Genomic DNA, 26400 nt, shown 5'->3' on the forward strand with positions numbered 1-26400 from the left:
AATGAACTCAGGTGGGAGGGCCATTTAGTAGCACTGACTTATGCAGTAAAATAGTCCTCGTTTGTTTTTAGGATAAGGTTGTTTAAAATGCTGTGGTTTCTTTAAAATTGCTTATTGATGCTGCAAATGCGTCTTTAAATCTTTTTTAGACTCAGCAGTTATTTTTGATGTGGGGCAGTGTTGTTGTGTTTCTGCGCTTATTTCACTTTTATTTTTGTTAAGTTTCTGCACTTACTTCACTTTTATTTTTATTTCTGGCTGATATAAAGGCATTAATGATAACGGAAGCTCCTTGCTTGTGTTCTTTGTATCAATAGCTAATCATAATTAGTATGCTCGGACTAAAATGTCCTCTTGAGTTGTTTTAACCTTGATCAAAATTTGACTTTCATCACTTCTATCTGCATTTCTCCTCAATGTGAGGACTTCCTGTTCCTGGAAATTAAACAGACACAGTGTGACTTGGAATTTTAAAACATTAAAAAAAATAAAAATAAACAGTTCTCTTAATATTTTTTCTTAGCCTCATATCCTCCAATTTGATGAATCTTCATTTCTCATTGTCATGCTTTATTGTTAGGTGGGGATATCTGAACTTGCTGCACCCTGGAGAAGTTTGGTTGTATTGCTCCAAAGATTAGCTGCAAGTTTAGCAACCAGCAGCAACCACAACAGCATGGAGCTAGCGCTGTTGGCGGTCCGGAATCATGTGAATGATGCCATCCTGCACGCCCAGCTGCATGGTCCACGCATCACTGCCATTGTAAGTAGACCAGAGAAAACCGGGATCGGTGGCGTAAGCATTTGAGAGCAGTTTCACAGACGGCTGCAGACGCTTAAAGATTTGTCAGAAAATCCATCCAAATATCAGGGTTCCATTGTAATCCAGAATGAACCTTATCATGCTCACCTCCATATATAATCCTATCATTAGAATTACGGACACAGAGTCACGAAGGCTGTGGGTTTGTTTCAGATCGTCAGTTGGACCTCCTTAAAAAAGCCTCACACCTAGATGTGCTAAAAACAGATTCACTCTTTTGAGAATCTGGGCTTTCCTTCAGTCTTTGTGTGAATTCAAATCCAGCATCAGACAAAGGCTTTGGTTGGCAGGACAACCAATACCCAGAATGCTGCTTGTTTCTGAGTGATGAGAACGTTTCTGTGGCTAATCTCTGGACACACAGACGACACACAAACAGCCCGCACACACTGTTGCAACGAGCAATAGAGAAGCCGGCCAATATTTGCGAGAACACTGTGGACTGAGTGGAGTAGATTCCTGGGAAGTAAACAAACACACACAAAAGTAATCGCGCTAATAAGAGAATAGCACTTCATTAAATGTTTGATTAGGCCTTCCATTCATTACACATCAAGCCAATGCTAACATCCAACCTGCTTACCCGTTTACATATTCTCAGCGCAAAATTTCAGGAACAGTAGCCCTAACCATTGTAGACGGTGAATCATTTTGTTAGGATATTTTCCAGGGACCGCTGGAAAATAGTAGCGGGACTCTTTAAGCGCAGACACAGAGAGATATAATTTTAACAAAGGTATTTATTATTACAAATGAAAAACACAATAGCACTATATATCTATATCAATAATCAACACGCGACACCGACAGAGATCAAACGAAAATCGCGGGTGGAAAAACTCACACCAGGAAAAAATGACGACGGAACAAAAAGCGCTTGCAGAAGGCAAGGAATACAATAAACATAAATTGCTTACCGCGGAAGGGCAAGAAAAAAACAATTGGAGCGAACGAGAACCAAAACGAGAAAAACCTGAACTGAAAACGGAGATACATAAACAGAAAAACCATATGCAGAATGCAAGACCGAGACGTCTATAATTCACCACTTGGATCATAGTAGTCAGCGTAGGAGGCTTAAATAGTGGCATAATCAGTGGGTTGACGAGAGACAGGTGCGTGGCTGGTGGGCGCGTCTCTCCAGCCATGACGACATGAACCAAGAACGAGCGCTGGAGGAAACGCCCCCACTCAGCTGGGAAAACAAAAACAACATGGCATGACAGAAACGGATCATGACACATTTCAACCAGAAACTTATATAATTAATATATACATGAATTTCAAATACTGTGTAATATTCTAAACCATTGTCGACGTTTAAGTAGTAAAGTCCAATTCTACACCACTGCAAAGTGTTAACGAGAAATAACAAAAGTGCATTAAATCAATAACTCCAGGGAATATCCCGTAGTGCTGAATCACAAAGCAGTACAATGTATTCGGCCGGACACCCATTTTTGAAGATTTTTTGACAATTTTTATGAATGAGGCTTTAGGGTCAAGACCGGAATGGTACAGAGATCACGGCCAGAGGGCCAGGGGGAGTGACAGAAGGGTTTGAGTAAAGATCCAAATCCCGGGACCTCTTCACTGTGAGGCAGATGTGCTAATATCTATATATTTGCTGCTGTAACACTGCAAATTTCCCCATTCTGGGACTATTAAAGGACATCTTTATCTTTATCTTTATATATGCCACAGTGCTTGCACTTATTTTGTAATATGTTATCTCAATCATGTAGCGATATCTAATTGTATTCAGAAACTTTAATTATGTAGTCAGGACACACTTATGAACAGTATTGTCAACAATTTCCATTGTTGGATATCTTTCAGCTTGGAATGTTCATCTTCTGCAATCCCAAGTGATGATGAGATGAATTGGATATGTAGATGTGCGTGTGTGCGTGTGTGTGTGTGTCCGTGCATGTGCAAGTGTGTATGTGTATGTGGTGGAGATTACTGCATCATCTTGTACTTTACGCCTTTCAAAAACTGAATCATGAGTCTTATTCCATTCTCATTGGTCTTCTCAGGTGGAGAAGGTGTGTGGGTCACTGGCAGCTGGTCCCGTGATGATAAGTGGACATCCAACACCCACTGCCCGGATGACGCAAAGACCCTCAAAGAGGGTATCCATGACCTCTCACTCAATGGGCTCTGGTGCTTATCCAAGTCTTCAGCTTCAGTCTCAGAGGTGAGGTGCATAAAGTGAAAATTGGTAATAGTGTTTGTAAAATCTGAGGTGACTTGTGTTGGGAGGTAAAATATAATTGCAAAATTCAAAGAGACCACTGAGCAAAATGCAATGATCATATCGCATTATGGACCATAAAAGAGGCTATAAATCTCATAATTTGCATGTGATTCTCTTTAGGTCATTCCCTCTCAAAGGAGCGAGAGGTGACAAAAGCCGTAGTCTTAAAAAATTATCAAGGTAAAGTCATTCCCATTTCGTTCCATAAGTGAGAGCCTGCTAGATAATGAAGTGCAACAGCTTGAAAAAAAAACTTCCTTCAAGAAATATGTATGTTTCAGGGAGTTTGAGGGCTCCATCCAGCGATACGAGTTGTTTTTCTCAGAGCTACCGGAGATGCTTTGTGAAAGTGAAATGGAGGTTGAGCAGCACACGTGTTGGAGTGGTCAAGACGTAGTAGAGAGGTAAATATGTGCATCAAATCACATCTAAGGTTTTAAAGTTATTTTTTCTTTGATGTTAACAGTGACAGCATGCCATTATTAAATTCTTTAATATCATCGGCATCGTTCACAATCCTTGCCCCTCCAAAATCATCAATTTTCAGGAGACGAAAAAACATTAACATTACATCGTCAAAAAGAGTGAATCATTTTCAACACTTGAGATTGGTGAATATTTTGTAAAAATGACACACATGCACATGTGGACTGACCCACAGTTTTATCATTTATCAAACTGTCAAATGAAGGGCTCAATTCCAAAACCCTATAATTAGACAACAATTAAAAGATAAGAGAAAAATGGCATATTACTCAGACTTACAAATTTTAAAAACAATGTTATGCAATTAAATCAACACCATTAATAGAATAGTTGGCTGCTTTCACATATCAACAATTAAAAACTGATGAGTGGTATAAATAAAGGTTAGCGACTGGATATGATGGTGACAGAAAATCATAAAGTCGCCACATGCTTGAGTGCAGAAGTGATGCAAAAATCATTATTTATATGTGTTTGTGTGCGTGTGTGTGTGCCAGTTTAAGCAATGACTGCTCCATGGAGGTTGGGGAGTTTGTTTTTGTCGCCTTTCTAATGGTGATTACATTGGCAGCCTAAACTTGTAGCAAGACAAATGCGCAAACACACACAAACTGAACGGGTCATTCCACAGCAACACAGAAACAAGGACACACTATTTCCAAAACGCTATAATTATAGAATGAGAAAGTGAGAAGATTAAAATGACATACTACACAGATATACAAATTTACACTTGTTCATTTTATGTTGTTAAATCATCATCGTCCAAATACTTTTAACAATATTCCCCAAATCCCAATGCAATGCTAAGCTTGATTTAATATGATTCCGTTTAAAACACTACACATTACGTCCATTAATTTGTTTTGATCTAGAATGATTTCAGTCGATACGTCATATAATTATAAATATTGACAAAACACATGAACAAAACTCTGCGTTGTTTTCTGGTAAGTCAATATAATTATTGCTATGGTAATTACTCACCAAAAGTTAGAATTATTCGGCTTTCAGATGACATTTCAGGATGAACCTAAAATGCACTACACAGCCTTTACATAATTTGTGAACATAATTTGTCCCGCTCTAAATGTTTGAATATACATGTCCAACTGTTCTCAGTTTCAATAGATTTTGCACAACTTGCTGTCCTCTAACAAGAAGCTGTTTTCTATGAACTGAGCAGTACATTTCAACAATCAGTTGGAATTGCAGTCCTCTTCATCATGCTGTTCACGTTTTGACATCTTAGAACAAGACGACAACTAACAATTAATTGATTAAAAGTACTTTGCCATGGCGAGGTTTCAAACAATATCTCAGGAGGAAGTGCAAATGAAGATAACGGATATTTTAATAATTGATAAATCAGTTGATTATTTTGCCAATGAATCGACAATTTGGAGGGAAAAAAAACGTTTAAATTCCATCCCTTTAATAAAAAAAGGACAGTTCAAATTGGCAGAGCAAAAATATTCACAAACAAAAATTTATTTTGATTCAGTTAGTGGCTTGGTCTGTAACATCCGAAAATTGGCAAAGATGTTGAGCATTTTTTTATTTTAGCTGCAAATCCATCCATCCATCCATTACCTTCGCCGGTTCTCCTCACAAGGGTTGCAGGCGTGCTAAAGTCTATCCCAGCCGACATCAAGCAGTAGGTGGGGTACACCCCGGACTGCTTGCCGGCGAATCGCAGGGCACACAAAGACAAACAACCACTCGCGCTCGCAATCACACCTCGTGACAATTTAGAGCAGGGGTGGGCAAACTACGGCCCGGGGGCCACATGCGGCCCATTAAACGTTTTAATCTGGCCCGCCGAACTTGAAAAAAATGAATTGAATAAACCTTGTTGATGTTTTATTTTCTAAATATTATGTTGTATCAAAGACAACTATTTTGTTGTAATGCATTTGGTCCATTTTCATTTAAAATTAAATGTATTTTTTGTCTCAATGAGGTGAGGTTACCAAAACACTCCATCCATCTGCTCCTGGTCCGGCCCCTCTGTCAAATTTTGGAACCCATTGTGGCCCCCCCAATCAAAAAGTTTGCCCACCCCTGATTTAAAGTGTTCAATCAACATGCCATGCATGTCTTTGGAAGTGTGGAAGGAAACCGGAAGACCCGGAGAAAACCCATGCAGGCACGGGCAGAACATCCAGACTCCACATAGGAAGACTGGAACCCAGAATCCAACCCTGCACCTTTGAACTGTGAGGTGGACGTGCTAATTAGTCATCCACCGTCCCGCCCTTAGCTGTAAATATTAGTTTACTATAAAACTGATCCAACAAGTGCTGTATGCACACATTCTCAATTTTCATGCATTTTTTAAATATAGAAGACAGAGAAATCAGGTGAGTAAAATTAGTTAAAATAACTTGTAAATAAAACTTAAAACACTTGTGGTTTATGTTGAATATTTTAATGTATCTATATTTAAAGCGCTCGATTTAGTGACTAAATTTATCATCAATATCAAAATGTGGTATGCAACCTGAAACTTAAAAAAAAAAACTCTTAATGACAAGAAATATTTTTTTAGCAACGTAACAATCAATTTTATTAAAAATAAAATGGTAACAAACTGCCTTATGGATGTATTATTGTTAGGTATTGGTGAGAGTAAATTCTAAAAACACTTATTTATTCACACCAATGGGGACAATATAAGCAACATTAAAAATAACATTTTGAATTTAGTATTGATCGATTCATTGGCAACTGGAGGGTGGAGGCATTTAGCTCTCAGTACAAAGAAATGGAATTGCCAACGTCACCTCTAAAGATACAGATGTTGTTCCACTAATACTTCTCTCACTTTATCAATCAAATGAATCAAACCTGATAATGCATATTCGACATTATGTTTCATTGACCATGTGTACTGAATGTCATGCTGGCAAGTATATGTCCAGTAAATGCAAGTCAGCTGTTATCTCAGTATATAAAATTTCTGTGAAGGAAAAAAAATCTGATGATATCCTGTCAATCTGAGTGTGTTTTACTTTCTTACACGTTTGGGGGAGTGGCTACTTCGCAGCTCTCTGACCTCCTTAAATCTTCGCTCATTTCATTCATCACTCCAGCCATTCATCCATGCATTCAACTCACCATTCAACTTTCCACGCTTCTATTCAGATCTCCATTCATCTCCTCCAGCCTCTGACCCAATTCGTTTGTCCAAAAAGCACAGTGAGAATAAACCAACTGTGACGCTACAAATTGATGGAAAAGTATGCGAGCAAGTAACACAAGTGAGAAGGTTTTAGCTCTTGTAATTCTTTGGTTAAAACAAAACCTATGATCACGTGTGCTTTAAGGTTTCGTTTCTGACTGTGGAGCGGCTGTGTTAAAACTAGTGTAATATCAAATTCACTCCACTAGAGGGAAGGCTCATCTTGATTTTGATAAAACCAAGCCATTGCCGCTGTTTTTTTTTTTTTATCGGTTGACATGCCACACCCATTGTACCGTATAATGTTGTTGCTCCCCTCAAGTGTTAGTTTGCCATGAATGGAATTATATCCACAATGCAACAGTTATTATCACACTCCCTCGGAGCAGATGTCTATCTCCATTCTAATCATGTAATAATTTCCTCTCTACTTGTGCTTGCTTGTGTGTCTGCCGGTGCACATCGCCAACACTTCAAACACTTGCTGCAGGGGATGAGGCAGGAGAGTGGTTCTTTGTGTGCGTATATAGTGTTCATATATATATATATATATATATATATATATATATATATATATATATATATATATATATAATTTATTTATTCATTTAAAATTGAGATTACGTTTTCAGGCTTGATTGCATAAGTTATTTATCTTTGCATTACATCTTTCATAGTGAAACTCACTCAACCGATTGCAGTTCCTTTGCTTTGTAGCGCAGATTGCAGTGACCTTGATAACTGTCGTCCAATTTACAGGCTGCCCTGCCTGTCACTTTCACTGAATCACTAATCAATAACAGATGAAGGCATTCATTTTGTCCCACTCGATAGCGCTCTGGTTTTATAGCCAATCTCAGCCCTCATTTGCCCATTATGTCTTCTATGGTTTATTTGCATCATCAGCAGTTTAGATGGGAAACTTTTTACATAATTTTCTTTCCCTCTTGTTTCTTTGAAAAATATGCCCATAAATATCTCCACGGATATGTGTCCCATTGACAGTCTGTTATAATTAATGTATTATTTTTGCTTATTTCTCAATCACATTTTGAACATTTGTCATAGCATGAATGCTCTTTAATACAGATAATTTGAAAATTTAGAAGACTGACTTACTGATGAACTTCTGCCGGATTAACTGACAAATTTACCTTACGGACTGGCGACGGACTGGCCAACTGACGATTAAGGTTGGTTTGACCTGAAATAAATGACAGATTGACGAGAGACAGACGGCACCCAGGCTGCAGGCAGGTGACGAATGATGGACCTGGGAAATTTCGTAAAATGCACACCTCTGCATATTGTATTTTACATTAATGTCGTTGTAATTGGAAGGCAAGTACTTCCATCCATCCATCCATTACCTTAGCTGCTTACACTCACAAGGCTCTCAGACAGACTTAATCACACAAAATCTCACATTTGCCACAGTTAACATCTCGTGATTTTAACCTACTGGAAGGCAAGGGAAAAAAACAGCTAAAAAAAAAAGGGGGAAAATGAGAAACCTTGAGAAGGGGCCACAGATGCGAGAATGCAACTTGGGGTTACCAGGCTGTAAAGGAGGCTGAGCGGGCAACATTTTGCACATATGATGCGATACAATGTTAGTTTTAATCATGTCAAAGTCCATTAAATCAAATGAAACGCTGTAGGAAGATTCCTTTGGTGAAGTGGGTAAGTACCGAAATGTCCATACAAGCGCCTCAGAGGACATGGTCAACCTCTGATCTTGTCCCAGTCAGTTGATGCAGATTCTAGACAGCGACTTCCAATTCAGTCATCGTCACCTAGCCCCCTCCTCAAACCTGAACCCGGGTCGCTGGGACTGGAAGACGCTCTATCAAACTCAGTTTACATGCATGTTGATTTGCAATAAGCAAATATACTGTAATGATAAAATAACTACACTGGTCACAATGGAAAATAAATAGTGCAAATCCTACACGCACATACAAGTATTCTTCGCACAAAGTGACTCTCGAACTCGCCAACTTGAAGCTCACAACAAACGCTGACAACAGCCGCGTGGTCTCGAGTAACGACACGTTGAATAAATCAGTAACGTCATACGCACAATCCAAAGTTTTGTTTGTCATCGGTCACATGATTTTCTTGGAAATGGCACGCCCACTCTTGTTCGAGACTCGATGCATTTCAAAGCATCATTAGTTATTCTGAATGTTTCAGAAACCAGAATTTTGGCCTTTACCTGAATATTGACTGCATGTAAACATAGTCAATAAAAAGTTTTGTTATTGATGTCACTGATCATGTAAATATTGTTTTGTGTTGTGTGATCAAGCTGGTCTTGCTTTGATGCAGCTGATAAGAGTCATTGTGAAGTCTTCAGAAAAATAACCCGATGATTAAGTTTCTGACTTAACTGAGAAATTCTTATAAGTTTTATTAAGTCATGACCCAAATAACATAATATAATATTGTATATCTCCCGCATCCTCTTTAGTTATGCAGGTCGTGTGGTGGGCAGCACTTTGGAAGCCCAGAGGAACAACCCTGAAATTATCATCCGTAATACAGATCCTGTCCTAAGGGCGGCAAAACAAAGACTGGAGCAGTTTACACAGGTAAACGCAAGATTCCTGTCACATAAAAACAAGATACTATCAAAATGTTTTATATATACAATACAATACAATATGGTGTATACAAATTAGCTTGTAATTAGAACACGTCTATATATATATATATATATATATATATATATATATAGATAGATATATCCATCCATCCATCCATTAGCTGTACCGCTTCTCCTCACTAGGCTCGCGGGGGTTGCTGGAGCCTATCCCAGCCATCTTCGGGCAGTAGGCGGGGGACACCCTGAACTGGTTGCCAGCCAATCGCAGGGCACACAGAGACAACCATCTGCGCTCACACTCATACCTAGCGGCAATTTAGAGTGTTCAATCGACCTGCCATGCATGTTTTTGGAATGTGGGAGGAAGCCGGAGTACCCATAGGAAACCCACGCTGGCACGGGGAGAACATGCAAACTCTACACAGGACGGCCGGAGCCGGGATCGAACCCACGACCGATGCTGTCTCTCACTATGAGGCCATCGTGCTAACTCGTCGGGCCACCGTCCTGCCCTTTACAGATATATATATATATATATATATATATATATATATATATATATATATATATATATATATATATATATATATATATATATATATATATATATATATATATATATATATATATATATATATATATATATATATATATATATATATATTATATTATATTATATTTAATTATTATATATAATAATTCATGCCGCTGCATGTGCATGGTGTTCTATTAATCCCGTGACCGCCCGTAGCCAAAATTTAACTGCTGCGATTTGGCCTCTTTTTTTCGTTCTTAGTTCAAATGGCAACAAGTTGACAAGCTGCACGAGACATTTGAAATGCTGGGGGTTATGTGTTATGTGTATATGTTTAGAAAAAGGAAGGAAAACACATCCATTTCAGGCAAGTGGTCGTCGACCCATAGATGTTTATAGATAGTCTTTACACCAAGTGGCTGCCGTGTTTAAACGACACATTGTAAAATGAACAGATTTATGATCTGGTTTTCGTCGCTACAACACCACTTTAAAACAGTGATAATTTACTTTACCCAGGAACGTCGTAGACTGGTTTTGGGGGGACTCGTAAATGGGCCTTTAGTTCTGATTAGTGCGATTCCAGAAATGCTTTATGTCTGCACAGTCCTCGCAACTTTAGAAGGACAAATGTGTGTCTGTGAGTGTGTCTTGACCCTCATTTGGCTTTCAATCATGTGTTATCACCACTTGAGTGAAGTGCTGCTTAATGCCATACATTTAAATGTCACCATTGCAAGCATATGTTGATAATGACGTTCAGTAATGCATTAATTCAGCAATTACAACAGATTTATGCGGCACTCTCAAAGCTTTTGACAGGTTGGTAATCTGCTGACAGGCTTTGGAGTGATTATTCATGAATCATCCATCAAGGTCATCCGCAATAATACTGCTTGTGTCCAAGATGCTTAACTGACAGTGACACTGCTCGAAAGCTGTCAAACTAAAGAGTCTACCTGTCCTTGGCATATGAATTGAATTCTCTTTCAGTTTACTATCTAAAAAGGACACTTGAAACAGCTGAACATTGGTTCTTATCTGTACTAAAATTCACCCCTCTAAGACTCTGTAGTGATTTGTGATTTATGTTTTTTTGTTTTTTGCGATGTGATTTACGACAAAATTGGCATGCCCCCTTTGGGTTTTTGGCTTGCTATTTTTTCCGTCAGCTGTCTATGTTACAGCAAGGGAACACACAAGGTAATATTGCGTGGTTTATCTGTTCTATTGGCTTTAACGGCGACCAATTGCCACCAGAAGGCAAATGCACATTACTACTCTTGTCCACTTCAACCTGTAAAAGTATAAAAGCGTTCTGCGCAATATTTTGGATTCATTGACATCAAACATCTGATCACCTCTTCAAAATCAAAAATACATTTCTGATCACTTCTCAAATTACACAGGATGAAGTGGACAAGGTTGCACACACAAACCCCGACTGGTTACTATTTATTTTGGACATTCAGTTCCGCTAAAGTTTTATTAAGTCTTTGAAGGCAGCTACTGACCGGCAGCTGCTGGCAGGAAGGCAGGCATGGATGTAAAAAAAACTGCATGCCCCTCCGGTGGTGTTAAAAGTAACAGCACTGCAAAAAGCAACAATGAGGTTTTGGTCACTAACCAGACGAGGTTAGCAGAACAGCTTCTTAAGCTCCAGACATGCGGCTTTGTGCCGTCGAGTACGTTCATGTCTGCCACTGCTTGCAGCCGTCAGCGTCGCAGTGCGAGTGAGCTTCCATTTTGGATAAACATCTCACCAACGAACTCTGGAGGTGGTCTCTTTAAATTTTCTGCATCGCGGAGCGGCATGTGCTTTTAGCCGAGGAAGCATCGGGAGCATCAATGTCGGATAGCGAGCTTCACATTAAAAAAGTTGGGCAGTGAAAACATCCAGCATGCCCTCGCACAAACCTAGTGAGGATATGCAGTGCAGAAAATGGATGGATGGACAGACTTTGTAAAATTCAGAGCACCAAAGTTCCAGCAAGGAGGCTGACTCCACTGCCAAGTATGAGTGTTGGAGACATAGCCCAGAGATGCATTGATGAAAAAAAGGAAGTCAAGCTCATTCTTATGAATGAAATGTTAATATATAACAACCTACGAACAATTAACCTTACAAAAAGCCTCTCAGAACGAATTGTGTTTGCGTATCTTGGTGACTTATTAAAGAAAACAGACATGTCAGAAACTGCAAGTGAGTTGCTCATTATGTCATTCTCTTTTAAGGCAGCCATGGAAAGGCGAATCGTTTTGTGATGTTTGAAGGGGTTGAAGTGGGCCCAAGTGGAGATGTCCACATACATTTTGGGGGCCGGTTGGTCCCATTATTTTGACATTTTTAGCAACGTATTTAGAGTGACTTTGAATGGGCGAATTGTGATTGGTCCCTGGCATGACAAGGAGAGGGGAGAGTGGGCGTGGCTATATCCTTTATTTCCAGAGGGCATTTTTCAAATTGTTATTTCTTCACTAATTTCTCCAAAGCAAATAGATAAAATGGAAAATGCAAGCTATTATCAGTTTCCTGATAAAAGGATACATAAATTGAGTTTATTGAAAAAATAGACCATCCTGGCTGGATGATTCCTTTAGTCAAATTCATGAAGGGAATTTTCTTAAATACATTCCGGCCACCGCAAAATCAAAACCAAAAACAAAACAAAAAAATATATATGTTTTTTTTTAAATAATAAATATAATTTACAAAAACATCCGGTAACAACATAATTTAACAGAATGAAAAGCGGCACAGTGTGTGACTGGTTAGCACATCAGTTTGCATCTTCCACCTGTGCTTGTGTGTATCTCAAATGAGATTATAGAAAATAGATCGCTGATTGGTAAATAATTAACTTTTTTTGCATCATATTTTCATGCTTCTCCTTCTGGTGGGTACTTCTTGGTTACCTGGGGGCAATATAACACATGCAGACGTGGTACACACAGCTTTGAAGATGAAACACGAAGCAGAGTACTTTAAGCAGCAATAATATGTTTCGCTGTTGCAACCTCTGACAGAAAAAGCAAAAAAGGCCCAACGGCAACATATCACATTTTTTGCAGCGCCTTTGATTATTGTCATATATGTTCGTCTGTATGTGTTGCTGCACTGTTTGTGTTCAAATATCAATTGCTTAGTTTCATAATGAGCACAACACCAAAGCTAATTTCATTAGCCCATCTATGCTGTTTCCCATGATGTGTTTGTTTTATGGAAGTGTGCCAGCCTAATGCTGTTGCGCGATTTGGTTAAGTACAAAAAGTGCAATTTTTTGTTGTATGTTAATTTTTTCTTTTTTTTTACAATAAACTTCAAATGGGAATAGTAGTGAACATAAATTACCAGTACATTACAAGAAATATTAGTAGGTAGTGTGAATGAAAAATCTTTGCCCAGCAAACAACATTGAGGTCACCTTTTAATCCAACTCCTGGCCAAGTACATTCCCATTTGAGAGACACAGCCATTAATTCAAACCTTTAATTCATTATTGTTTATGATGTCATTTCTAGTGCTAACAGCACAACCAGATTGCAAGATTGAGAGAAGGAACTAAATATGGAATATTAATTGTCTTAGCGTGCTTTCGAGGTGCGTCATTCTCATTGTCTTTGCCTCACCTTTCTCATCTTCCACTGACCCCATTCGTTGGTAGCAGTTAATTAGACCTTTGGAGCAGTGGGTGCTGTTTCATGCAAGCTTTGCAGTCTAATGAGATTTTGCTAGCTTAGTCATTCATTATTCTTGCAATTAAAATTTGTGTGTACATGCTCAGCCAATCAGGACAGGCATAATCAAACTTGTGAGAACCTCCACACTTACATGGGGAAGGGCAGTTGCCTCACTGCTTTGCGTCCATCTTTTTTCAGAATTGACAGACAATGTCAACGTGGCCAGCAATAGCTTAATTAGAAGTCCAACCCAGTTTTCTGATACATGAATTTGGTTCTGGGTGCAAAGATCTTTACACATGGGGTTACGTGATGTCAGATTAAGGAAATACAGACATGCTTGAACGCAACACTGCTGTCTCATGTCTTTTCATACACAAACAGTCGCTAGTGGCGCTTTTGACGCATTCCGACGCAATTTTTGTTGTTTGCCCATTTGGCGAATAGGTTCACCACCCGCACAAGTTCCGATTTGTGGGCCGGACTCGCATCAACCTTCGGCCTTTGTTAAGCGAACCCTTTTTTTGGAATTTGTCAAAAATGGGATTCTGCTTAGCTCTGCTAATTTCCAGACTTCTCAAAAAAACAAAAAAATACATATGACTCAAAATTGGCCCCTCCCCTTTGTTTGAGATTAAATCATTTCATACAGAGTCTGCAGTTTGCTTCTTTATGCCTTTGGGAGTCTTAGTCAACCAGTCTTTGACTATATTTGATTTTTATGAGCCAGTTTGTCAGAAAATTTACACCTACCCATTATGTATCTTAACGGTGTATAAAAAGTGGACAATTATCAGCTTTTAATGGATGACAAGGATGCATAAACTGATGCAACAGTGTACAGTTGCCTCTGTGAGGTCCATTCATCCCTGCTAATTGTACACCTTGAAGGTCATTCACCTGCTTATACAATGGGATCTTGCCAACGGAAATAATTAATGAAACTACCAATTCACGATTTCATACTAATAATTCCAGTCCCTCAACTTTCTAAGGAAATATAAATACCAAACCATAGGTATGATAAATGAATCTGTTTTTATTAAGCCCATAGCCCACTGAGGTGGGAACGTTTGTGAGTGTTTTTTCTGAAGGTAGCAAATGTTGATTTGTCATAGGGTTCATTATGGTTTCTTTCGTTCAAGATCGCAAACATTCGTTAACAATTTTGATGGTCTTTCTTGTGACAGAAGAAAGTGTCAGAGACCAATAAAACATCTGTCGAACATCTTTGCGGCCTTCAATAAATCAGTATCTGCTACCCTGGCAAACGTTCGCGGCTCAGTGGGATACGGGCTTTATTGCACTTTTATTCAGAATGTTAATGTAACAGTTGAGGAAAGCTATCAGGCGAGCGGCACTGTCTCTGTCGGTCTTCGTCCAAGAGACTGCGGCAAATAATTTTCGCAGGTTATCATTGGAAATATTCACGGTGAAGTGTTCAGTTTGTATTTGTGCTTTTTGTGCCAGGAAGCGTCTTGGTGTTTGAATCGCCTATATTGTTTTTTATTCGTGTTGATTTCATCCTTGTCTGTGAGTGGAATTTTACGGAGTTAGCTTTTTGAGCTGCTTCTGTCTGCAGAATAAAATTGATCAGCTGCTTCATTAAAAAAAAAAAAAAAAAAAAAGTCATATAATGAATAATTTTTTTTACAGGGAGATCATTTGACTGTTTTACAACACTTTGACCTTTAGTGGTAGTTGTTTAACTTTATAACAGATATCAAATCTGTATAAATTGGCTTGATTTTGGTTGATAATCATTTTATGATGTTGTAATGTGTTAAAGTCTAAAAACCCCAATTTCTTTCACCATTTTAAAAGATTAGCTCTTGTATTGGCCAGTTGCATTGGCCGGCGGGTTAATTGGTTGGGCCCTAGTTGTAATCACCAAATAAAGTAAATGATGAAATCATTCGTTATTGTTTTAAATGAGCAAATTTCTGACCTCAGATGACTTTGTTTACTTTTCAGAAAGTCTTGTGACTGTGTCAGGTTTCTATGCTTTCTTGTATAAAATAATGGCGAACGGTGCTGTGCATGAATTTGCAATAATGTAGTGATTTTTGACAGGAGCTACTTGAGACGTTTGAACGGTGTGCTCCATCAACATATAATGTGCACTGATGGAGTTACTTTCGGAGCCAATTAGAATCAAGTATTCAACCGAAAGACCATGGTGTAATATTGTGTGCTCTCACACAAACATTGTAGCTGTGCTTCGAAGATCCTAAAAAAATGTTCATTTAGAAAATAGAGCTGGTTTGACAGCCGTGGCAACATGGATATTTTTTCACACATTTAAATACTTTTCCAGAGCTGGAAATTTATAAAAATGAATTCTATATGTTATCAATACTTAGGTAGGAACCTTGGAATCATCTCTACTTTTCCTAATGAATCTATCGATTATATTGTTAGCTGGAACTAGGAAAAAAAATATTGCTCTGGTATATTGCTCAATTGCAGTCCTATGACATGTTGAATCATCTCACACACACCGTGCCTTTCCCCTCTGACAACGTGGCACTCAAAGTCTTGGAACCCCATGACTGTATGTTGAGGCCACATGTCTCCTGATTCATGCTGCCCATCTTTATTTCTGAGAATGCTTTAGATTGAGATTCACTTTTAGATGATTAATTTGTGCAAAACATCCATGCATGCAATAAATGAATCCCAGTTGTTTCAGTACTCATTTCTCTAAAAGACCTGTTTGTGGTTTTCCATCCATCCATCCATCTTCTGTACCGCTTCTCCTCACTGGGGTCACGGGGGGTGCTGGAGCCTATCCCAGCTATCTTCGGGCAGTAGGCGGGGGATACCTTGAACTGGTTGCCAGCCAATTGCTGTTTGTGGTTTTAAGAAATAAATTAGTAAGTGTTAAAGACTTTCTGCATCTCAAGCGGCATATTATATTTGTTTTGTTCTATAGTTTCTCCATAAAACACCATTCAATTATTTATTTGAAACAGTGGAAACCATCACACACTATAATGTAATGAAAAAGGCTATTTGGATAGTAGACTGAAAGCAGGAAAATAGAAATGTCTTTCAATGGAGAAAACACAACGACTAATAATACCTATGCCAAAACACTCAGTATCCATACAACTTTTCCTTATTTTAGATACGGCCAAACGGATGTTTGTGTGTATCTCTCATGTGTTATATGCTTTGCAATTAAATTAATTAAACTACACATAAGGTGGTTGAGAAGGAACCAAAGTTAATGAAGCAATGTCATATTATAGGTTTGACAGTGATGGCTAAGTTGGACTGTATTACAGTATCATTGGAGAGATGTTAATTATGTGTGACCAAAATTACTTTATCACCAGATACATTTCCTTCACATCAGTCACTCTTGAAACTGTATGCTTTAAATAAATCAGAATCAGAATGCCCTTTATTGTCATTGTACTCAGTGCACAACGAGATTGGAGAGCTCCCCTCTCCAGTGCAATATAACAAATAATTTAATTAAATATAATGTAAATATAAATATAAAGATTAAATAATTAAATAGAAATAAATATGAAATTAAATAAATAAAACACATTATATTGCAGTTCTACAAGGTAAGGGTAGTTGTCTGCGAGAGTTCAGCACGGAGATGGCTCTCAGGAAGAAACTGTAAATGAGTAGCTGTGCCGTGCCTATGCATTCGACTGGGAGCACAGTCGGTTAATGAGTAGAATGAAAGCACTTGTGAAATCTGCACGCATTCATGTGTGTTAGGAACTTTTGGTGGAGCTTGGCTGGGCGCATGAAGCAGCAAGAAAGGCTGAGGAAGATGACGGAGGCAGTGCAGAAGCCGACAAGGGCAGTGGAGAAGACTGTGACGATGAAGACGGCTGTGAAGCATCTGGTGAGGTTTTTGTTATCTGCCCTTCAATGCATCCATTTAGTATCTGAACCGGTTCTCCTCATGAGGGTTGCGGGTGTGGTGGAGCCTATCCCAGCTGTCTTTGGACATTAGGCGGGGTACACCCGGAACTGGTTACCTGCCAATCACAGGACACATTAGAACAACCATTCACACCCACAGTCACACACGAGGACAATATGGAGTGTTCAATTAACTCATTCACTACCAGCAGAGTAAAAAAAAAAAAAAGGATCTTTTACGTCTTTAGCGGTCAATGGTATTAAACTACCAAGCATGTTTTTAGAATGTGGGAGAAAACCAAAGTACCCGGAAAAAACCCACGCAGGCACATTATTTTTTTAAATTAATTGTTTTATTCGTTTCATCAATATTTTCACACGGATTTTACATAAGTTGACTTCAGGTTTATCAATACATGATCAAATGTATTATGAACAAGGAGGATATGTCATTTACGTTCATATGCACTTTTATTTAAAAAGCACATCCAATAACTTAACTATTAACACTCGATACTGAAAAGCAATATTGTTTTACAATTGTACAAAGTGCACAATAGTAAATGCAAAATACATTGCGAAACCTTAATTTAATTCCACAGACAATTGCTTGTTAAGCGCTGACCTCTGTCTTACTACTTGGGGCCCAAATGTCCCAACCTTACATGCTATGTATCAGAGGCACCCTGAATACTGATCAGGATCTGCTCTATTTGTCATCATGATGACACATAAGGATGTCACAATTGGTCTTACACACAGAGCAGCACTTACGTATGTGAGCAGACAGTCCCTTTCACTAGCTTTCTGCCTTCGTTTTGTCATTTCTCATTTTCCTCGCCTTAGAAATTCACAGAGATTTATTTTGATCGATTTCTTTTTCTACTCAGACCTACACGCTCCTTTCCTCGATCCTTGTGCTTCCCCAGACGTGTTCTGTTAGTCAATAATGTAAATGCTGCTGCTTCTTCTCTCCTCTCTGCTATTCTGTGTATAGCCACAAACTATTATGTTGTTGTTACAAATGTAAATTGTATTCTGGAATTTTTCTTTTTGCTCAAAAATAACGTCTCATTTTCTATAATTACAATATATCATCGATCATAACATTCAAAAGTGACCGATGGGACAGGGTTTATAGGCTAAGCTGTGCAAAGTCTAAATGATCTATTTTAAGAGAAAAGCCAATATGTTCCAGTGCATGCTCCCTTCTCGCTTGATCTATATTTATAAGCATATATGGCTGAATGGTACCAGAAAAGTGACTATAAAAGCGAGCCTATGGTTCAGATTGATCAGTGCTATAAAATGAAGCTGCATTTTTGTCGAATTCATACACTCTGTATCGAGGTTGCAAACATGCTTAGAATAATATCAGTTGCTTATTGAGCCGAGTTGAGCGGGATTTCCAGAGTCCCCCTGCCTAATGTGCTGCAGGGTCATAGGGATTTAAAAAAATACCATTTGGATCCACAAGTAATAATCACTTTTATATGGTCACAATATCCTCTCATTTCTGTCTGATTAACTTTTAAAGTCAATCAATGCTTATATATGCATGACCAGTTGTTGTATCGATGATAATAAAAAAGCAAAGTAATTTCGAACAGTCAATAAATGTAAATAATAAAACATTTTAAGACAACAAAATTCCTCAACCAAAATTAAATAATACACACAACAACTAGGAATGTTGATATTTTTATACGATAACAACTCAACACAAAAAAATAAAATTAATCTTCCCATCCACACATGTTTACCGTTCTTTTGCAGCAGTTATGCATGTGCAACTTTTCATTACATAGGACGTGTAGGGATCCACTAAATGGGAAATCTGATTTAGCAAATGATTCCTTAATCCAGCCCATCATAATTTAATTTTGTCTTGAATTTTAATATCCTAATTTGCATTAATACAACATTAAATTTTAGATTTGTAGTGACACATTAGTTTGATGGAATTGTTTTTTACGAACAGTAACAGAGTCACGTCAAAACAACAATAAACTGTAAGCAACTAAAACTTAAATTCAGAAGTCAAACTGGTGGCCACATACAATCTAAAGTCTAAGTACAGTAGAGTTAATTAACGTTGTTCCATTTCATTTTCTTCTTCCTCTTTTGTACCTCATTCTCATGTTGCCCTTCTACTGATCACTACTAGATGGGATATCATTTGTAGCTTCCTCATGTTTAATTTGTGTTCGTGCGTGCGTGTGTGTGTGTGTGAGTGTGTGTGGGTGGGGGTGGGAGGGTGTGCGTGTGCGTGCGTGTGTACTTCCTCCTCGGGGAACTGAGGCTGAAGTAATGAAATGCTCATTACTGATTCAGCTAGAAATGCAAGGGATACATTTACCACACTACACACGCACACAACTGTGCACACACGCACATGCTATACTATCCTGACACCTTTCAAGGTCACCTTTTAAGAGGGTGTTTGTGAGCATTGTCCGTTTGAGAGACAAAAAGAGAATGCGGAATTTATTCACAGCATAATCCGCACAGAATTGGCCCTCATTTGACATTTTTGTACAAAACAATACATTCTTTTGATATCAGACATTAATAGATTTTTACACTCAGCAATCAGTTTTCATTTTAACTATCTCTCCGCAAATCAATGTTATCTGACATCAGCTCACCAATTCGTCAACTCGAATGAAATACAGTTGAGATCTGTTCCAAAGCCTTATTTGGCTCAGCACCGAATTGCAAATCTTTATGCTGAATGAGGTGTGTCACAAAAGTTTTTCATTTCAAATCAAAGCTACAAGTGAATCTCCAGGAGTCAAGCACAATTTCCCAGCCTTCTCTACCACATCTTGATGCAGCCCTGGATGGTCTCTTTCGGGATCATTTGCAGCTCTGTCATCACGGCCATCTTAATGTCATCCACATCTTCAAAACGGGTCACCTTGATGAGCTCTTTGTGCTTTGCAAAGTGGGAAAAAAGGGGGGGAAATCCACTGCCCCCCTCAACATAAATGTAATTCGGTGCACTTATGTCGCTAATCAACAATAGAATAGTACGCATGCTGATGTGCCATCCTGAGGGCGAGAGGGGCATATGCTTCGAGAAAGGGCCGTCCTTGCTACACGCCACCTTTCCCTCTGTCCACAAAAATATTTCAGGTCATGTGTAACGGATGCCAGCTTGAGTTGTAGCTATGCAACAAGGTAGCATTGCTAAATTTACACTTGTCGCAGGTGGGGGTTCCATCTATTAGACAATTTAACCTTTGACATGTGCGCTCTATGTACGATCTTGAATTGAAGGCGACTGTGTCTGGCACAAATTGAGAATTGATGTATTGATGAGAGAATGGAGTCCTGCAGGCCATCAGGAATGTGTCCCAAATCCTTCTCCCAGGCTACCTTACCTTTGTCAGGCGCTGAGCATAAAGACGTCAAGCTGATGTTATATAATTTTGACAAGGCTCCTTGATATAATGGCTTGAAAGAGCGAAAAAGATCAATCGGGTTAGTATTGGGTACTGAGGGGAAACTGGGCACATTGGAGCGAACATACTCCTTGACCTGTATAAACCGACAAAAGTGATTTTTTGGTAAATTATATTTCTCAACCAGTTGAAGGAAACAAACATCCAGGCAGGACCATCGTACTGAAGGTAGAAGGGAGTCCAAAAAGCAATACAATAAATATTGGCAGCCCAGGAATACTGTCGGAAGTCAGGGAGCCCGATACTTCCGTCCCTTTTAGGTCTCTGGAGCACAACTTTGCTGACCCGAGGCCTCCTACACCGCCATATGTATGAATAAATTATAGACTCCAGAGAGACAAAGAAGGTTTTTGGAATAAATACTTGAATACACTGCCACAAATTCCGCAAATTTTGGAAGCATATTCATTTTTATGGAGTTTATTCGTCCGGCAAGCGATAACATTAGTGGGGACCACTGCGAAAGCGACGTTCTGACCTGTTTTAACCGATTGGCAAAATGTCTGCCCTAAATTGCTTGAGATGATTAAATGCCTTCTTTCTTGTAACTGGATGATTTAGGCCCTTGACATTCCAGCTCACAATATGAAGACCACTGATCATCTATTGTGTAGACTACGGAATGTAGTCTTAATGAAGTATAAATTGTGTGTGGAAGGACTGATGCAGCATCTGAATATTAACGGTGATTGTCCCTCCCAGCATGCAATGCCCATATGTACAGAATATAGCTAGAAGCAAATGGGTAAAGAAGACCAAAATAACATAATACTGATACAAACTCAATGTACATCATAGAGCGTGCGAAAAACTGAAGACCAGTCCCGATCCTGTGCAAAGTAATTTGGACACGCAGCCGACATGCAGCTCTGGGCAAAAACGTGCTAAAAAGAAAAAAATCATCAACTTAGTAGTGTCTTACAATCACCATGCTGTAATTGAAACCAAAAAAAAAAATGCCTGCAGTGCAACTTTGTGGTTATGAACATCAGTCAGCTGTGCCGATTCGACAGCTGCAGGTACCCACATTCGAACCCGAACAGCCGCTGCCATGACGGAAGTTGCCACTATTCTCCAGTTGAGGATCCTCAGCAATTCATCGCAGTGTGCTTTCAGAAAGGTTAAGACCTTCCCTCATTGCCAGCCTCGCAAGATACAGAAGCGCCGGTTTGTAGCCTCGTTGGTACAGCCTTGACATCACGTCACGATCAGCCAAACTTTGTTCGATGACCTCAGGGCAGTAGTCTTTGAAGAAAGTGACAGGTGTTCCTCGGTAAAACAGTGGATGCCGCTGAATTTCTTAAATTTCAACGAAAAGAAAACAGTTAAAAAAAGTTATTGTGTTCGGTCGGGCCCAGTGACCCTTCTACATTCCACCCTGGTGACCTTAGCCCTCGTAATATCTTACCTAAAGCCACCAGTCTCAAACTTGGGTTTTAAATTGGACAGTGATTTTTAATTAGATCAGCAAATCAGTACTGTTGTTTGATCCAGCTTCTTTAATCTTAGACAGCTGGCTAAGGTAAAGCTCTTCCTTTCTCAACAGCACTTGGTAAAAGTAACCCATGCCTTTGTTACATTTCAGATAGATTATTGGAATGCACTTTATTTTGGAGTCAGACAGTCCTCCCTCAAGCATCTCCAGTTGCTCCAAAAATCTGCTGCTCACAGAGAGAGCACATATAACCTCAATCTTGGTCTCTCTTCACTGGCTCCCAGTGCATTTTAGAGTTCGCATTCAGATACTTCTGATCATCTTCGAATCTTTAAACGGCCTCACCTAGCATATCTCTCTGAGCTCTTCCACCTCTACACACCGGCCCGCTGCCTCAGGTCTCTGGACCAAATGCTGCTAGAGGTGACGAGGATTAATTGCAGCCTCGGGGGGATCGTGCCTTTTCTGTTGCCGGTCCTTCTCTATGGAATGAGCTTCTATTAAATCTTAGCCAAGCCCCCTCTCTGTCTACTTTTAAAACTCGTTTGAAGACACATTTTTATTCTTTGGCTTTTCAACCCAACTTGAGACATTGGTCTATTGTTTTTTTTTTTCTATTGTTTTGTTAGTATCTTTCATTGCAGGTTTAATCTTTCTTATGGTATTGTTACTTTATATGTGAAGTGTTTTGTTACAGCTGCAGCTGTTGTGAAATGTGCTATATAAACAAAGTTGAAATGTATTGTCCAAAATATAAAATAGGCCCACCACTAATAAGTAGTAAGACATGGATGAATAGTCCCACTTTTTTAATGAGATAGAATTTAGGGCAAAAAAAATATAGCTAAAATAGAATGTTATCTCGTTTTTACAAATTAAACAGCTATAGAGTAATATCTTTATATTTTGCAGGGGATCTTGATGGTCGGATTTATGAGTTGAATTAGTTTTTACAAGCATAGAAATCACTTGTTCTCTTTCATCAACTAGGCATATTTCTCTGGATGAAAGCTTTGAAAAGTGCATGTGTGTCTGTGTGAGGAATTTCATTACTGCTTAAAAATCAACTTACTGTATTCGGTGTTGGTCACTGAAGTTCTGATTTATGGCTACGCTCCACCTGCCTGAAAGCCTTGCTCTCACCCTTGAATAGAAGCCTCTTTATCATTTTTTATATTATTTCGGAAGCTAACTTAATTAAAAATCACTAGTGAACAAGAGAGATAAATTTGTTCGGAAAGGCAAAGTTGCTGCATTGGTGTGTTCTCGTTCCCACCATCTGTCCTCTTTGGCCAGTATAGCGTATGTAGCAAGTACTGCTGACCTTCATTTGAACCTTCATGTCTGCTCCACTGGGGATGCCAGCTGTGCCAGATTGGAGGTGTTAACTAATATGTGAGTCAGAAACTTTAAGCTGGCCTGAACCAAAAGTGACCTGTAAACTGTCATCTACAAAAAGGAACTCAGTAACCTGAAATTATTTTATCAATGCAGACAATGCTTTTCCTCTGTCATGTGCATGGCTTTTGATAGTGTTCATCACTCATCTAAGATTATTTTTGACTTCCACGTTGGTTTAAAGACAGGCATCAGAGAACACGATCATGAACTGAACATTCAACGGCTGCATAATTGCATTGTGCATTTCAAATTGAACTTAAAGACATTCATTTACATTCTTTTGCATGTAATACACTTGCACATTCCCCTGTTACTTGATTTTCCAGTTCAAACATAAATTATTACTTACAATTATCTGGCATATAAAAGCCATCAAAACTGAAACTAGCAAAATGCCAGTGTGCTCATACTGTAAATGAGCAATCAAGTAACCAGGTGGATGCAGAGTGAAAAGGGAGTGGGGGTTGGTATGAATACTAATAGATCATACAAAATAAAGGTAATGGGGAAGCGCCATTGTTGCATCCAGTGCATCTTGGAGCAGGAATATATTTTTGTATGTAAACAATTGCCTTGGGTGTATGGTTTTAAAACACATTTTCATTTATTGAAATAAAAATACACATATACATACAAATACAATATAAATAATAAAATGAAATACCTGCCTAACTTCCTTCAAAACTTTCCTTTTGCGATTGTAGCAAGGATAACATGTCAAGTCGGGACCAATTAATGATTTTAATTTCATCCATCCATCCTACAACACTGTTCAGGATGGCAGGGAGCTTATCAAAGCCAAGTTTTGGTGAAAGGGGGACTACACCATGGACTGGCCATTAATCAAACATAGAACTACGGCAATAAATAAACTATGTATAAGCAATTGAGAATCAAGCAAACACCAGCATTATTACCTGTCAACAAAAATAGACAGCAGCATTGTATTGTCTAAACAAGGAACATTATTAATATCATACAGCACGTGCAGTTGGGAAAGACAGCAACACTATTTATTGTCAGCAGACGAGCGACAACTGTACATGAATAAATGATACATAAACATCTGTTTTGCCCACCTTTGTTTGTAAGCGTGTTTTTCAAGTGTGTGCTTGTGTGTATGTTAGGGGGCATGGACCCATTCACCTCCCATGTGGGTCTCAGAGAAATGCCAACACACGCACACAGAGTTTGCAGTTTTCAAAATACCTTGTATGATTTCAACCCCCGCTTCTGACGAAAGCTGAGCCCCTCACTGACATGATTCTGAAACACGGCCTTTCATAATTGTGTGCCTTTAAAAGTGCTTTGTTGTGATAAATTGCCTCAGAGAACATTGTCCAGCTTCAGCAACATATTCTTGTCCAGTCTTAGCAATACTAGGATAGCATTAACACCGTAAACAAGCCGACGTCTGTCAAGGCTGGTAACATGCCTTATTTGTAATGGTGTGACTATGACACAAAATTCATTGGTTTAATGTTTTCTTTTCGGGGGGGAATGGAAAATTAAAAATCGAAAAGAAGTGATAAATGCTGTTAAAATACTTACGCCGACCTAAAAATGTTGTTTTGTCACTAAAAAGGCTATTGTCTAAGGCTATGTTCACACTCCTGCCCAATCACATTTTTATGCCAATATGTGATTTTTTTTCCCGTCATGTATACGTACTTGTCTGCGTCATCAAAAGCCGAATATGCACTCTTTAAGGGGGTGGGAGAATGCTTGGGAGGGAGAATACAGTGAGTCGTCTTTGAATCTGCAAAGTTGTTTTGGCTCACAGTGTTTAACAGTGACTTTAATTTAATCCCACTTGATACATTGAGCATTAAGTTAACATTTGTGGTCAAAGTAGAAATTCAGTCACGCATATGGTTCATCTATTATGCATTGATGTGATATTGACGCACTGATGTGACATCTCCAAAAAGTGAGAAGATGAGGAGTGTCGCCTCATTTCTCTAAAATATTTCGACCTCCTACCACATTGCCGTACTACGGAGCCCCTTAGGGGACACGGAAGAGAAAAAAAAAACTTTGCGTTCCCTCGCAAAATCTTTGCGTTCCCTTGCAAAGATTGCATTCCCTCGCAAAGTTTGCGTTCCCTCGCAAAGTTTTTTTTTTTTTTTTTCGAGTGAATGTTTATTTTTTTTAATGCGCGTTTATGTACTTCCGGGTCATCTTCCGTGAAAACAAACGCAGCAAAGATGGAGTGTGTTCAATTTTACTTTGAAATTGTCTTGAAATACAAAGAAATAAAATCAGTTCTGGATATTAAGCACGGTTTTCAAAGAAGTGAAAGACAGTTCCAAGCCCTCCTCCATGATTAGTGCCGCCTCCAACGTACTGTCGTCTCTTGAACAGCAGCGCATTCGAGGCAAGGGTAGTCAAACTGACCCGGAAGTACATAAACGCGCATTAAAAAAAAAAATAAATAAACATTCACTCGAAAAAAAACCAACTTTGTGTTCCCTCGCAAACTTTGCGAGGGAATGCAAACTTTGCGAGGGAATGCAATCTTTGCAAGGGAACGCAAAGATTTTGCGAGGGAACGCAAATTATTTTTTTTTCTCTTCCATGTCCCCTAAGGGGCTCCGTACCATCCTGGTGATTTGAGGTGAGAAAAAGA

At 38.9% G+C, this 26400-nt stretch overlaps 1 protein-coding gene across 1 annotated transcript in view; it reads left to right on the top strand.

Moving 5' to 3' along the window:
* Positions 1-26400, top strand: part of LOC148324044 (glypican-5-like) — a 48831-nt gene that overhangs the window by 18910 nt on the left and 3521 nt on the right. The window contains exons 4-9 of the mRNA XM_088313373.1: positions 581-763; positions 2863-3023; positions 3204-3263; positions 3365-3487; positions 9227-9347; positions 17319-17448. Of these exons, the coding sequence (XP_088169499.1) occupies positions 581-763; positions 2863-3023; positions 3204-3263; positions 3365-3487; positions 9227-9347; positions 17319-17448 (778 nt within the window). The remainder of the gene's footprint in view (positions 1-580; positions 764-2862; positions 3024-3203; positions 3264-3364; positions 3488-9226; positions 9348-17318; positions 17449-26400) is intronic.

The sequence above is a fragment of the Idiotropiscis lumnitzeri genome, chromosome 13, assembly GCF_059441095.1.
Source record: "Idiotropiscis lumnitzeri isolate Australia: NSW breed Sydney's pygmy pipehorse chromosome 13, RoL_Ilum_1.0, whole genome shotgun sequence".
NCBI lineage: Eukaryota > Metazoa > Chordata > Actinopteri > Syngnathiformes > Syngnathidae > Idiotropiscis > Idiotropiscis lumnitzeri.